The sequence below is a fragment of the Mobula birostris genome, chromosome 12 (genome assembly GCF_030028105.1).
Source record: "Mobula birostris isolate sMobBir1 chromosome 12, sMobBir1.hap1, whole genome shotgun sequence".
NCBI lineage: Eukaryota > Metazoa > Chordata > Chondrichthyes > Myliobatiformes > Myliobatidae > Mobula > Mobula birostris.
In genome coordinates this window covers 84,309,424-84,325,942 of record NC_092381.1, presented here as the reverse complement: position 1 = coordinate 84,325,942, position 16,519 = coordinate 84,309,424, and the positions used below count along the sequence as shown (strand labels likewise).

At 41.5% G+C, this 16,519-nt stretch overlaps 1 protein-coding gene across 1 annotated transcript; it reads right to left on the bottom strand.

Annotated features, from left to right (window-relative positions):
• Positions 1-1,898: 1,898 nt before the first annotated feature.
• LOC140206380 (tumor necrosis factor ligand superfamily member 6-like) lies at positions 1,899-7,289 on the bottom strand. The gene is made up of 4 exons (XM_072274749.1): positions 6,901-7,289; positions 6,732-6,771; positions 6,230-6,286; positions 1,899-3,121 (listed from the first exon to the last, which is right to left on the bottom strand). Exons 1-4 carry the CDS (start codon positions 7,135-7,137, stop codon positions 2,718-2,720), a joined length of 738 nt encoding a protein of 245 aa, XP_072130850.1. The 5' UTR covers positions 7,138-7,289; the 3' UTR covers positions 1,899-2,717.
• Positions 7,290-16,519: the final 9,230 nt, after the last annotated feature.

Below are 16,519 nucleotides of genomic sequence, written 5' to 3'. Positions count from 1 at the left end.
CGTAATAGTTTTGTTTTACAAGTCAGGGTTGTTAGCCCTGAGCTGATCCCCCGAACCTGGAGGACCAGACTGGCCTCTACCTTTTGGCCTGTTTGGTATTGGTGACCAAGAGCTATAGAATAAAGCTCAGACCCCAGCCAACATAGCTGCCTGGGTCATTGAGGCACGCAAGCCTCCAAACCTCAAGGTTGTGATCCTTTTGGAGGTGTATCATATCTGCAGTAACATTTATTTTGTTTCCCTTTACACTCGTGTACCGGAGATGACATTAAACAATCTTTAAATGACATTAAGTAATCTTGCACATTTGGACTCTGATTCTGATGATCTCTTTACACTCATCAAATTCTATTTTGTCCGTGCTCTTGAAACTTACCTGGAAACTGGAAATTAGAAAAAGGTTTACATTACTGTACTGAGCAACATCTTAAAAAAAAGTGAATTAAACGTTAAATAAAATTACATCCAATGGTCTGAAAAATCTGCCTGTCTGGCACCACCAAAGTTCTGAGCATTCTGGATTAACTGATTTTTTTTCTGCAGTCTGCACAACAAAAGGAAATAGCAATTGTCTGCTTAACACTTTTGAGTACAGCTTCTTTTACACTAGATCTGTCTTTCTGCTCTAGGTCCATGCAAAGGTCACTTGGTGACAGAGCAGCCTCTGACTGGTTGACTGCAAAACAATCGCTGATTGGCTGCTCTAAAGATAAAGTGGAACGTGGGATAGGAAATTAGGCCATGAAGTATACCATCGCTGCTGGAGAGGTACTTAGCGAAACAGAGCCTTCCTCCTGTAGTAAAGGGGGAGCAGTGCATGATAGACTGTGTTTAATTTTAAGGTCAACATCAATATGAATCAGTTTTAAAACCACATTAGCTAAACCAGTAACTCTCTGAGTCAGAAGTTTGTCGGTTTAGCTTTTGTTCGGAGCTCTGGGTACAGTAGTCCAGCTCACTACTCTATATGGTACTGAGGATGTCCTGTTGACTGGATGCTATGTAAATATGAGACCTGACCTGCCCTCCTACACTGCACTAATTAATCCCCATACACAGTAACCAACAATGAGCATTCCCAGAACCCCCTAGCCTTTCAGGTGCAGTGCTGAATTAGGGTTCATATAAGTAAACTACCATCATCCACCCCTCTTGCCAACTCTCTCAATTCCCATGCTATCTTCGTTCCCACTGTCATCTGCCCCAGTCCCTTAACTCTGAAACTGCCACCCTTCCCTCCAAGTTCATCATGTGCCAGCATTACCAATACAACCTCCTGAACTTGGCCTCCTAACAGGTGTAAATGCATTAACAAAAGGTTTATTGGTCTAGTATTTGGAAAGGGCATGGTCTCTGTTGCGGCTTTTGTCTTCTGAAACTTAGAAGAAAGAGAGAGGACTTGAACCTATGCAGTCTTCATAGACCAGATGAGGAGTTCATTCTCCCATGGGAATCGGGTCCCTGTTTTCGAGTTCAGAATGAGATGAGACAATTTTCCCTCTTTTGAGTGGTTGTGAATCACTCTAGCTTAAAGAGCAATGGAAGCAGAGTCTTGATTATTGCAGCGGCTCATTCTTGATAAGGTTAATGGCGGTAGAAAGGAATGTGGAACTGAAGTTACAATGAGACCAGTTATCATCTTGAATGGCAGAACATGCTTGAAGGCCAAGTGGCCCATTCCTGTTCCCTTGGTCGTTTGTAAATATCACAAACTCTAAATAGGCTGACCACTGCAGCTGAAATTGCAGCTAATGACTAACACTTTTTAGGTAGGATAGAACTTCCAGGAATATATCCTTATTAAGAGAAAAACGTCAAAGCCTTCCAATAAAATCCCTAACACAATTCATTGGCAATTTTTTCTAAAACTGATATTTATTTATAAATTATGTCATATATAAAATTAAAAATATAAGATCTACACATTACCATTGCAATTAGGTAAGTTAATATTGCACAAATTTTTTGTCATAAAAATGGTTACCAATAAAATCAAAGTGTGCTGTGTTTCAAAGTGACATAAAATCAAAGATGGTGTCCACCAGGACATTGATATGCTCTGGCAGATACCTTTTTGCACGATAGAAGAATCTCAAATGAGCAATTCAAAGAGTCTGCGTATAATGCACACATAACAGTATGTTTCTCAGGGAAGCTTCTCCACCTTCAAAAAGAATATTTTACAATGTATTCACAACCAAATCCATTGCACATGTATCAAATTTAAGTAGATTTCTGAAATGGTATTGTCATCACTAAAATGCAATAGGTTGCTCTCAGTTCAACAGGAGTCTGAAGGTCAAATAAAAGACCAAGAACTTTTCAGAATTGCCTGTATCTGTGTTTTGCTTGTATATTTTCTTTTGAAGTTGAGTAATATTCATCCTTGATATTTTAAATTCACAACTGACTTAATTTTTCACTATAATAATCTACATCATTGTTGACAAATTAATAGTTAAAAAAACAACTGAATAATTGAATCGTGGCCTCAGAAATGGCTCAGTCCTCCTTTTTGTCCTTATCCACTCCTCCATCAAGTGGAGCAGATCATCCTCAGTTAAAACAAACTGGATGCTTAATTGCTTTCCCAAATCCTTTCCTCTTTGGAAACAGAAAGGATCAATCAAAGGGTGAAGATCTTAAACGTTGGTGTGAGTGGAATGTATCCTTTTAATTTTTGTTTAAATAACATTATATAAATGAGCAAATGTGTGTTAAAGCTTATATAATCCAAAGAAAGTTTTAGACTCGTCAGAATCAACTAACTTGGGATATGACACATTAACATAAAGTGACTCTCCTTTGGAAAGGAATACTATTCCTGCTTGGTAACTACTTGTGGCCCAGTCCTTGTCATTCAATGAACAATAGCTTGTTTTCTTTGCTTCCATGAGAATCAAGTCTTTGTGATAGCGATCTGTTCGTTTGAACATGATGTGCTCTAAGTTCTTGTCTAGTTCACATCTAAATGCTCGGAAATAGATCTTAGAATATATGAAGAAAAATCCGGTTTCATTGACGATGAGACCTCTGTCTTTATATAGGACACCCCGGATAAAGGCATTGCCCAGATGATCATGCCACGTGAGTGGGTTGGAACCTTTATTTTTATAAGAGCCTGGTGTAAAAACATTGCAAGTAAAGATTATTAATATACAATTCAAAATTAAACATAATGAATACTTATTATCCAGGAGTAACAAGAAGTATTGGTCATTAGTGGTCAGGATAACACATCAAGTAAATGAATGCATTCCACTTTTGTCCAGTGCCAAAATACCCAGGCCAAATGAATATGAAAACCGCTATAAATATAATATCATCAATGAATGTAAAGTACAATGGGAACTTTTCTATAATTTTAATGAAAGGAATACGGTTAAAACTGATGAACTGAGGTCTGAGCAACAGACACAAAATGCTGGAGGAACTCAGCAGGCCAGGCAGCATCGATGGAAAGGATTACAGTCCTCAGGAAGGGTCTGAGGTCAGAGGTCACAATGACGCTTGAAGGACATGAGGCTTGGCTAGTCTCAAATAAACTCCCAGTTATGCCCAAGCTCATTGGAAGAGATGATATGAAGGTGGAAACTTTTACTGTAATCATAGAGTCACCTAGTCACCAAATAACCACATAACCATATAACTATATAACAATTACACCACGGAAACAGGCCATCTCAGCCCTTCTAGTCCATGCCGAACTCTCACCTAGTCCCACCGACCTGCACTCAGCCCATAACCCTCCATTCCTTTCCTGTCCATATAGCTGTTCAATTTAACTTTAAACGACAACATCGAACCTGCCTCAACCACTTCTGCTGGAAGTTCGTTCCACACAGCTACTACTCTCTGAGTAAAGAAGTTCCCCCTCATGTTACCCCTAAACTTTTGTCCTTTAATTCTCTACTCATATCCTCTTGTTTGAATCTCCCCCACTCTCAATGGAAAAAGCCTATCTACGTCAACTCTATCTATCCCCCTTATAATTTTAAATACCTCTATCAAGTCCCCCCTCAACCTTCTACATTCCAAAGAATAAAGACCCAACTTGTTCAACCTTTCTCTGTAACTTAGGTGATGAAACCCAGGTAACATTTTAGTAAACCTCCTCTGTACACTCTCAATTTTATTGACATCTTTCCTATAATTCGGTGACCAGAACTGTACACAATACTCCAGATTTGGCCTTACCAATGCCTTATACAAATTCAACATTACATCCCAACTCCTATACTCAATGCTCTGATTTATAAAGGCCAGCATACCAAAAGCTTTATTCACCACCCTATCCACATGAGATTCCACCTTCAGGGAACTATGCACCATTATTCCTAAATCCCTCTGTTCTACTACATTCTTCAATGCCCTACCATTTACCATGTATGTCCTATTTTGATTAGTCCTACCAAAATGTAGCACCTCACATTTATCATCATTAAACTCCATCTGCCATCTTTCAGCCCACTCTTCTAACTGGCCTAAATCTCTCTGCAAGCTTTGAAAATGTACTTCATTATCCACAACTCCACCTATCTTAGTATTATCTGCATACTTACTAATCCAATTTACCACCCCTTCATCCAGATCATTAATATATATGACAAGTAACATTGGACCCAGTACAGATCCCTGAGGCACACCACTAGTCACCGGCCTCCAATCTGACAAACAGTTATCCACCACTGCTCTCTGGCATCTCCCATCCAGCCACTGCTGTATCCATTTTATTTCTTCAATATTAATACCTAATGATTGAACCTTCCTAACCAGCGTTCCATGTGGGACCTTGTCAAAGGCCTTACTGAAGTCCATATAGACAACATCCACCACTTTACTCTTATCAACTTTCCTAGTAACCTCTTCAAAAAATTCAATAAGATTTGTCAAACATGACCTTCCACGACCAATATCGAAATATCAATCTACCGCATCTCATGATGCTTAAGGTCATGTTGAGCTGCTTGCTGACAAGGCAGAGGTGGGAGGTAGGAGTTGAGAATGTGACCTGTTCACTAAAATAACTTGGATCTCAACAAGCATAAAACACAAGCAAAGATGCTGCCTGACCTGCTTCCAACATTTTCTACTTCTATTTGCTTTGTATTTTTAATTTCACTGTATTACAGACCTGAAAGTAATTTCATGCCAAACTAATTGTTCGTTCTCTTTAGTAATAAATGATTTCTGTTAGTATTACACTGAGCAGGTAAAAACACTGAGCTTGCAATAGGTCCTATGCATACACAAGCCTTTCCTTTCTCTTAATCAGCAAGCATATATAAATTCTTATTTCTTTTAATTATCAAAAGACAATGTGTGTTTTAATCTATTTTTCAATGTACCTTAATGCTAAACAAATCCTTTCAGACTTTAGCTTATTTTTATTGGTTCCATTACCAGATTCAGTTACCAGGCATTTTACCAATTTGTCTTACTAAGTACACTAGAGACAGCTAGTGGCAAGATTGTAGTACTGCAGCACATTTTGATACTTTTTATTGCGAAGGCTGATATCAAAGTAGGAAGACATGCAAAAAGCCTAGCTGACCCATGCAATTTCTCCTGGTATTTCCCTTCTTCCCTTAATCCCAGTATACCCTACTCTTCTAACTTGTTGCACATAACTATTCTTCCACCCACATTATGTGAAGTCTCAATGAACTAATTTTTAAACTATGCCCCCTGGTGAATTGGATCAACATTATCCATTCCTATCATAAATTTGAGTATTTTTATTACTTCATTCCCAATGGTAGCAAATCTAAAATCTTCAATCTTTCCTCCCAGGGTTCCTGAGATTAGTTGACTCCTAATATCTAATTCTGGACAAACTTGAAAGCAATACAATCTATTGTATGTTTCCTGAGTGAACATTGGTTAAATTTTTGGCTGCATGGCTTCATCTTATCAAATCTAAATGAAAATCTAATCAAAACAAATAACATTTAATAAAATTCATGTCAGTAAAATGGAAAGAATCCAAGATATTAGTTCTGTCTTCATTTTATAGATTTATTTTTGCCCTATCTATTTTATGTTTTTTTCACTGAACTTCACCCCCCACTGCCCACACCACTTCTCTGCATAGCTTTTGGATCACTGTTCTTGCTGGTCTCTCCCATTACTTTCTGTTTCATTTTATGTCTCCCAATCCTCTTCAATACTACCATTCTAATACTGATTCCACGACAGTGCTCCCAAGAATTAATAATTCATCACTGACCTGTTAGATGTGCAGCTGCTTTGAGATTCCTGGGTGGTTCTGTCACATTTTTAACTCCTATGGAAGGCACAAAGTTATGATCCCTTAGCAAGTAGAGGCAGAACTGCATCATATGTCACATACTGAACAAATAAAGTACAACTTTGGATAGCCCTCTACCTTGTTGCAAAACAATTTGGTTGAATGAATCAACAATTTCAAATAGTGTTGATTTTATCCGAGTCATTTTCTACACTCTTATGTAATTCAGATAGAGATCAATGTAAGAGTGATTCTTTTTCCTTTGCAAACTTCCTTGATAGTTAATACCATTTTAGTAATTGCCCCTTTTAACTTTATCTTCTTCATTTTGACTCTCTACACTCCTCCCCAGGACTCTGAATGATAACAGAATCCTTAGGTCTCTGCTGGGCCCCAAGAAGTACCAGATCATATTTGCAAGACTAGTAGATCAATGCAAGTGACATTTTGCATAATTATATTTAAACTAGCCCATGCTTACCAATAATTTTCTCTGTACGTGAACCCTTTGCTCTATTATCCTGATTAAAAGAAAAGAGAAAAAAAATTAGCCTGCACATTCTCATCCAAGTTGCCTGCTTTAATCCCACATCACTCAGTTCCTCCACCATTCCCACCTCAACCTTTCATTTAGTTGCTTAGCAATGTACCTCTTTTATCTCTTTGATGTCCTTTTGGAGGTCAATTAAGTAGACCGTCCCCAGTGCAACCCATGCCAGAGCTAGTAGAACCAAGTTCAGAATGAGAATGGAGCCCACTGTCTTGCAGTCACACTTTCTCCTCTTCTTCAATGTGGGCAGAGTCCAAACTGGTGGCTGCACATAAGGATTGAGATTCGGATTCCCATCCACCATGAACACTTGTGGATATGCATAGCTCTGTTGCATCGTTGGTCACTCAAGCAAATAAATAAGCCTGCAGAGCAGTACTTCCTTTGATAATGTTTCCTTCAGTAGCCTCTCCTAGTGTAAAGTAATCCTTCAGCTTGTGTACCAAGTATCTCTACTGCTTAACCAACAGTGACAGCTTCTTTTTATAGTGAGAATCTGATCTGAGCATGCCCACATACACACCCCCTTTACTTAAAGTGTGAACAGACAACCAAACATTTCCAAGCACTGGCCACCTTCTATCAACTGATCACATTTACACTTAAGGCTTGTGGTTTGTGCTTTAGCTGTTTCTACATTTGTTGGCTGAAGCCTTTTTAGGTTAGGTGCATCAGTAAGCTGTTACAAATGATATTCAAAAAGATTGATAGTTCATATGCCTAAAATGAGCAGGTGTTCAGCTGCCCAGCCAAGTTTAAGGTGATAGTTATTGCGAAATACTTGTGGAGAGGTGGCCAGATAAGTGGATGTGACCTGTGCACCATTAATTTCTAAATTTATCTCACAGCTTGAACCTCTTAGTAACATCATAAGGCTCTCAGTAGACCTTATGCAATGAATTACTGTTCTCTTGGACTGCACTCAGTGAGTTGAAATTACTTTTTTAAAAGATCCAGAATATATCCATCCATATCATAGATTATAGGTTCCAAAATGGACGGTTCTTGAAATGGGTTTGGAGATTGCAAAGCATGATTAACTTGTACCTGGTTGACAAGAAGCTGGCAGCACACGAAGTATATCTTACTTGTTACTCAGCTTCCATCTCAAATTCTAAACCTAAACTCTCAGATTCCTACAGAAAGAGTCTAGTTGCAAAGACAGGCTGGAACCAGTATAAGGCAGTCTTCACTTAATGAAAGGGGAAGAATGTTGTGCCTGCAGTAAGATCATCGTGAGGTGTTTAGCAACTAGTCTAAGAGGTGCCAACACAAAGAGAGCAGACTCTGACACTGTGGAAAGGTGGAGTTCTGTCTTTGTGTACACTCAGCAGCTGAGTGGCAGTGACACACGGAGAAATTAATGGTGGGAATCAGGCTTTCAGCATCTGTTGCAAAGCTAGTTCTCAGATATGGATGGGGTTATCCAATGCCCCTTGAAAGACATCTATCCCACAAACAACAGCAACAGCCTCACTCACTGCTCAATGCATCAATCCTCATGACTCAACCACCTATCACTCTTACAACTTACTGATGCATTCTCAGCTGCGCCATTGCACAAACGCATGACTCAGAACTGGCACACCAAATGTGAGAGGAACCCCGTAAATTTAAAGGGAACACAGGAGCTCTTTGAGTTTACAGGGAGTGTGAGTAACAGATTGTGTGATGAGTAACCAAAAGAATAGGAGAGGAATGAATATTAAAATTGAGCTTCGAGCAGGGGTACCTAAGCAGGGGTCCACAGACCCCTTGCTTAATGGTATTGGTCCATGGCCAATAAAAGATTTAGAAACCCTGGCTTAAAAGAAACTAAAGAGTTAAAAATTTATGGTCCACGATGTAGGTCAGGATTATGACGATTAAAAACTTACATCGAAATTGCTGACTCATTAGCTCACCTAAAGTTAATTCATCAATTGGAAAATGATTTCAACTTATACTAAAACCAAATATAGCAAGAATTTTGCAGCCTTAAGTTACGTCTGCGTTGAGCCACTGTTGGTTAAGAGTGGCTGAATGCACGTGGAAAACGAAAAAGACAAAGAGGAAATCCTAGAACTGCAAAACCAAGGTGACCAAGTTACCGTCATCAGTATTTGTCATCGAATTGAACTAAGCCTAATTTTTGTCAGTATCGATTATGAAGCGTACTTCTAGTAACTGGCAGTGAACCGTTCAGAAACATATGGTAATTCCCCTTTGCCTTACTCTCACAGATGGACTGGTGAAAATTTGACACCTGTAATTTTCATCACTCCTTAAATATGAAATCTGATATTTGAAGATACAGTTAATTGTGCTGATGGACTTTTCAGTAGTTCAAGAACTGTGGGCAAAATGTAAACACTCCAGGAGTTGCAGCACACAATGAAATTGGTTACGGATCAGAGGACTGGTGAATGACTAAAAGGAATTTTTGTTTGACATAGCTTGGGTATCTTTGATTTGAGTTTTGAACATCATTTAAAATAGAATAGAATAGAATGATAGAAACAGTTTGGACAAAAGAAAGCAAGTTAGTTCACTGGATCTCTACAGGTTACCTTTATCGATCCAGTGACAGAGTAGACAGCCATCACCTTTTTCCCAGAGCAGCAATGACCAATACGAGAGGACTTTTGCAGTGTCTGGGTGCTCACACAGGCAGGCAGCTGAAAAAAAGACAGCAATCACGCACATGAGAACGCACACCTTGCAATGCCATTGGGCCTGGCCTACGCCCCTGCTGTTTGCGAAGACCTGGTCAACAGTGTCCTTCGGGGCATGTTGGGTCAGTTTGTTTCCGCGTACTTGGACAACATTTTTACCTATTCCAGCTCTCACCAGGACCATATCCAGCATGTCCAGAAGGTTCTCAAATGGCTCCTCAAGAACAACCTTTATGCCAAGCCAGAGAAGTGTGAATTCCAGACGGGTGTCATTTTTGGGCTACATCCTCACTCTTCCCAGTATTCAAATGGGCTCACAGAGAGGCCCAAGCCATCTACAGTCAAACAGATGCTGCAGTTCATGGAGTTTGCAAACCTTTCAAGTCAAGTCAAGTCAAGTTTTTTGTCTCTTAACTATATACATGTACAGTATATAACATAAATAACCATATAATGTATATAGAAACAAGACAACATTTCTCTGAGCCTTTTTTGTAAAGCATAGTAGTACACATAACAGATAACACGTGATAACTTATGAAGGTAAGGATAAAATCTACAGGTGAATCACACATAAATAGCAAACTAAAATGCATTCATATTAAAAATTGTAACATATGGAACAGATTAACCAGTGACATAAGTACATGTTCAGCACAGCATTGTGGGCCGAAGGGCCTGTGTTGTGCTGTAGTTTTTTTCTATGTTTCTGTGTTTCTCACTTCGAATACGATGCAGCAGGGAGCTCAGAAGTCCAATGGCCTGGGGAAAGAAACTGTTTCTCATCCTGACCATTCTTGTTTTTATGCATCGTAGTCCCCTGCCTGATGGTAGAAAGCCAAAGAGGGTACTGAAAGGATCACTGGAATCCTTAATAATACTAAAGGCCCTGCGTATGCAATATAAATAAATGTCCCCAATGAATGGGAAGGAGACCCCTATGATCCTCTCAGCTGTTCTCACAGTCCTTTTATTGCTGCATCGTCAGAAGCTTCAGCTCCAGCGCAGACCCCATAAATGCACTCACCAAGAAGACCTCTGCAAGATTCCAATGGACAAGTAAACCAGATCAAGCATTCTCAGAACTAAGGCAACACTTCACCAGTGCCCCAGGGCTGCAACATCGGGACTCATCCTCTCTATTCATCATTGAGGTTGATGCACCTGATGTGAGAATTGGAACTCACTCTCCCAATGCTCTTCAGTAAACAATCAGCTGCAACCCTGTGATTTTCTTTCCCATCACTTGACACCCGTAGAGTGTAACTATGATGGCGGGAACCAAGATCTTCTGGCTGTCAAGGAGAACTTGGAGGCAGCAAAGCATCCCTTTCTGGTATAGGCAGATAACAAAAACATTTTTATCCCCCATCAGAATGGTGTTAAAGCTCTCCGTTTCTTGCCGCTGGTGAAGCACAGTGACTACTTGCCTGTGGCAAACAAAACAAAGAAAACTAGTAAATACGCTAACACGAGGAAATCTGCAGATGCTGGACATTCAAGCAACACACACAAAAAATGCTAGTGAAAGCAGCAGGCCAGGCAGCATCTATAGGAAGAGGTACAGTCGACGTTTTGGGCCGAGACCCTTCATCAGGACTAACTGAAAGAAGAGATAGTAAGAGATTTGAAAGTGGGAGGGGGAGAGGGAGATCCGAAATAGAAGACAGGAGGGGGAGGGATGGAGCTAAGAGCTGGAAAGTTGATTGGCAAAAGGGATATGAGGCTGGAGAAGGGAGAGGATCATGGGATGGGAGGCAATCATGGGGCAGGAGGCCTAGGGAGAAAGAAAGGGGGAGGGGAGCCCAGAGGATGGACAAGGAGTTACAGTGAGAGGGACAGAGGGAGAAAAAAGAGAGAGAGAAAAAAAATCCATCAATCAATAAATAAGGGATAAGGTACGACGGGGAGGTGGGGCATTAACAGAAGTTAGAGAAGTCAATGTTCATGCCATCAGGTTGGAGGCTACCCAGACGGAATAAAATGTGTTGTTCCTCCAACCTGAGTGTGGCTTCATCTTCCAGACATAACCAGTTCCCCTCTACCACCACTCTCCTCCATCTAGCGAAATTAGTCCTTACTCTTAATGATTTCTCCTTTGGCTCCTCCCACTTCCTCCAAACTAAAGGTGTAGCCATGGGCACCCATATGGGTCCCAGCTATGCCTGCTTTTTGTTGGCTTTGTGGAACAATCCATGTTCCAAGCCTATACTGGTATCCATCCCCCACTTTTCCTTCACTACATCAACGACTGCATTGGCGCTGCTTCCTGCACGCATGCTGAGCTCGTTGACTTCATTAACTTTGCCTCCAACCTTCACCCAGCCCTCAAGTTTACCTGGTCCATTTCCAACACCTCCCTCCCCTTTCTTGATCTTTCTGTCTCTATCTCTGGAGACAGCTTATCTACTGATGTCTACTATAAGCCTACTGACTCTCACAGCTACCTGGACTATTCCTCTTCCCACCCTGTCTCATGCAAAAATGCCATCCCCTTCTCGCAATTCCTCCGTCTCTGCCGCATCTGCTCTCAGGATGAGGCATTTCATTCCACGACAAAGGAAATGTCCTCCTTTTTTAGAGAAAGGGGCTTCCCTTCCTCCACCATCAACTCTGCTCTCCCATTTCACGCACACCTGCTCTCACCCCATCCTCCTGCCACCCCACTAGGAATAGTGTTCCCCTTGTCCTAACCTACCACCCCACCAGCCTCCGGGTCCAACATATAATTCTCTGTAACTTCCACCACCTCCAACGGGATTTCACTACTAAGCACATCTTTCCCTCCCCCCCTTTCTGCTTTCACAGGAATCGCTCCCTATGTGACTCCCTTGTCCATTTGTTCCCCCATCCCTTCCCACCAATTTCCTTCCTGGCACTTATCCTTGTAAGTGGAACAAATGATACACATGCCCTTACACTTCCTCCCTCACCATGATTCAGGGCCCCAGACAGTCCTTCCAGGTGAGACAACACTTCACCTGTGAGTCGGCTGGGGTGATATACTGCGTCCGGTGCCCCCGATGCGGCCTTCTATATATTGGCGAGACCCGGTGCAGGCTGGGAGACCATTTTGCTGATCACCTATGCTCTATCCGCCAGAGAAAGCAGGATCCCCCAGTGGCCACACATTTTAATTCCACGTTCTATTCCCATTCTGATATGTCTATCCACGGCCTCCTCTACTGTCAAGATGAAGCCTCACTCAGGTAGGAGGAACAACACCTTATATTCCGTCTGGGTAGCCTCCAACCTGATGGCATGAACATTGACTTCTCTAACTTCCGTTAATGCCCCACCTCCCCTTCGTACCCCATGTTATTTATTAATTATTATTATTAATTTTTTTCTCTCTCTCCTTTTTCTCCCTCTGTCCCTTTCACTATAACTCCTTGCCCATGCTCTGGGCTCTCCTTCCCCTTTCTTTCTTCCTAGGCCTCCCATCCCATGATCCTCTCCCTTCTCCAGCCTCATATCCCTTTTGCCAATCAACTTTCCAGCTCTTAGCTCCATCCCTCCCCCCTCTTGTCTTCTCCTATCATTTCAGATCTCCCCCTCCCCCCAACTTTCAAATCTCTTACTATCTCTTCTTTCAGTTAGTCCTGACGAAGGGTCGCGGCCCAAAATGTTGACTGTACCTCTTCCTAGAGATGCTGCCTGGCCTACTGTGTTCACCAGCATTTTTTATGTGTGTTGCTAAAAATACTAAATACTTTACTTATCACATTTTACCGGTAAAAAAAATTACTGACATCAATAGCTTTGTAATGTCCCTTTCAGGATTTACCTTTTGAAACGCCTGTTCTGACTTGGCATTTTTGAGGTATGAACGAAAGGCTCAAAAGTGCAGGACGGTTGTGGCATGGTATGTATGGGTCAAATCGACTCAGCAGGGCCTGGATCCGAGAGCAGGGAATGAGCCAATACTTGGCCAGTGCTGGAAGCATCTTGATGAAGCAGAACCAAGACAAGGAGAGTGGAGGTGAGGCAGAGTCGAGGCAGTAGGAGCCCAGGCCCAAGAGAGGAGAGACCCAAGGTTTGATCGGTTTAAGCGCTGAGCCAAATTGAAAAGGTTGGCTCGTACCTATTCACATTTCTCTTAAATGTTGAAAGTAAACCCGCATCCACCACTTCTGCTGGCACCTCTATCCACACCCTCACTACTCTCGAAGTAAAGAAGCTCCGCCTCATGTTTCCCTTAAGCATTTCACCTTTCACCCTTAACCCATCACCTCTAGACCTAGTCTCACCCAATCTAAGTAGAAAAAGCCTGCTTGCACTTACCCTATCTACACCCCTCATAATTTTGTATACCTCAGTCAAATCTCTCTTTCTCCCACAATCTAGGGAATGAAGTCCTAACCGGTTCAATCTATCCCTATAACTCACATACTCAAGTTCTGCCAATAGCCTTATAAACCTTCTCTGTACACTTTCTAATCTTGTTGATATCTCTCCTGTAGGTAGGTGATCAAAACTGCACACAATACTCTAGATTAGGCCTCACCAGCGTCTTATGCAACTTCAACATAGCATTCCATTTCCTGTACTCAATACTTTGATTTATGAAGGTCAATATGCCAAAAGCTCTCTTAATAACCTTATCTACCTGTGGTGCTACTTTCAAGGAATTATGGATCTGTATTTCCAGATCCTTCTGTTCTACTATACTCCAGAGTGTCCTACCACTCACCATGTAACTCCTATCCTGGTTTGGTAACATCTCAAATTTATCTGCATAATTTCCATCTGCCATTTTTAGCCCATCTCTCCAGCTGGTCCAGATCCCACTGCAAACTTCTTTGCTGTCCATTATACCCTAAATTTTGGTATCATCTGTAAATTTGCTGATCCAGCTTACTACGTTATCATCCAGATCATTGATCTAGAAGACAAACAACACTGCTCTCTGCGGCACACCACTAGTCACAGGCCTCCAGTCAGAGAGGCAACCATCTACTATCACTCATTGGCTTCTCCCATGAAGCCAATGTCTAATCCAATTTACTACCTTATCTTGGATGCCAAGTAACTGAATCTTCCTGTCCAACATCCCATGCAGGACCTTGTTAAAATCCTTGAAAAAGTCCATGTAGACAACATCCACTACCTTGGTTTCATTCCGAGCTCCTGAAATTATTCTCATAGAAATATGGAGCTGTGTATTGATGATGTTTGTGTGAGCACTTCTCTCCCACGTGGGTGTGCAATATTCAGCAATTGAGAAACAGAGTGTTAGGCTAGATATTTGTGGGACTCACTGGTTAGAATCTCATTAGGTTCCTGTTTCTCCCAGAAAGTGGTGAACCTGTGGAATTCTCTGCCCAGGGAAGTAGTTGAGGCTTCCTCACTAAATATATTTAAGATTCAGTTAGAAAGGTTTTTACATAGTAAGGGAATTAAGGGTTATGGGGAAAAGGCAGTTAGATGGAGATGAGTTTACAGACATGATCTTATGGGGCAGGCTCGATGGGCCGGATGGTCTACTCCTGCTCTTATTTCTTATGTTCTTATGTTCTGTTATCTTCCTGATCATGGCTGTTCTGGATTCTAGTTTCTTTGCAACATTTTGAAGGTGGGTCTTGTATGAGAGTAAGACCAAGGAACTGATTGTAGACTTCAGGAGAGGGAAACCAGAGGTCCATGTGCCAATATTCATCTGAGGATCACAGCTGGAGAAGGTCTGTAACTTTAAACTTCTGGGAGTCACTATCTCAGAGGACCTGTCCTGGACCCATCATGTAAGTATAACTTCAAAGAAAGCATAACAAGGCCTCTACTTCCTCAGCAGTGTGTGGCGTTTCTCTTGTTCTTACCTGTCACTTTTGAAGCCTGCTACTTACCGAATACTCCTTTGACAGAAAACAAACTGTCCTAATCCGCACTTTCACTAATTTAGAATCTCAACCTAAGGATCAGACCTACCTTTCTCCATAATTATCTTGACACTAATGGCATTATGATCACTAGATGCAAAGTTCTCCCCTATACAAAATCCTGTCATCTGCCCTGTCTCATTCCCTATATGAGATCTAGTATTGCACTCTCTCTAGTTGGGCCTCTCTATATTGGTTAAGGAAACTTTCCTGAACACACTTGACAAATTCTATCCTATCCAGCCCTTCTACAGTTTGGGATCCCCAGTCAATATGTGGAAAGTTACAATCACTTACTATGTTTCTTCCAATAGTCTGTGATCTCTACAAATTTTCTCCCCTAAATCCCATTGACTGTTGAGAGGTCGATAATAAAATCCCATTAACATGCTGTACCTTACTTATTCCTCAGTTTCACCCATGTATTCTCAGTGGATGAGCTCTCCAGCCTGCCTGAGTGATGTCATGACATTTCCCTGACTAGTAGGCCACCCCTCCCCAATGGCCCATTTCTGAAATTTCTCTCTCCTTTCTCAATCTCTCTATCTCCGTCTCTGGAGAGAGACTGTCTACTGATAGCTTTCATAGACCTACTGACTCTCACAGCAGTTTGACTATACCTTTTCCCACCCTGTCACTTTAAAGATGCAGTTTCTCTGTCTCTGCTGAATCTGTTCTCAGGATGAGGCTTTCCATTCCAGAACATCTGAGATGTTCTCTTTCTTCAAAGGATGGTGTTTCTCTTCCTCTACTATTGATGCTGCCCTCATCTGTATCTCCTCCATTTCTCAAACATCTGCCTTCACCCAATCTACCTGCTGCCATAACACTGGCGAAGTTTCTCTTGTTCTTACCTACCACCCCTCCAAGCCTTTGCATTGAGCACGTCATTCTCCACAACCTTGCAATCTTTAGTGGAATCCTATCACTAAATACATATTTCCCTTCCCCCTGTTCTCCACTTTTCATAGGGATCGCTCTCTCTGTAACTACTAGTCACTCCTCACTCATCTCCCACTAGGTACATACTGTATCACTATAAGTGGGACAAGTGCCACACTGGCCCCTACACTTCCTCCCTCATCACTAATCAAGGTCCCAAACAGTCCTCCTAGGTGAGGCAACACTTCACCTGCAAGTCTATTGGGATTATCTACTCTATCCGGTGCTCCTAGTGCAGCCTCCTCTC

Coding starts and splice junctions, on each gene's coding strand:
- LOC140206380 (XM_072274749.1), bottom strand. CDS start 7,137: ATGCAACAGAGCTATGCATATCCACAAGTGTTCATGGTGGATGGGAAT. Junction 6,287..6,731: donor ACGTACAGAGAAAATTATTG/GTAAGCATGGGC, acceptor TGCCTTCCATAG/GAGTTAAAAATGTGACAGAA. Junction 3,122..6,229: donor AGCAGCTGCACATCTAACAG/GTCAGTGATGAA, acceptor TTTTTACACCAG/GCTCTTATAAAAATAAAGGT.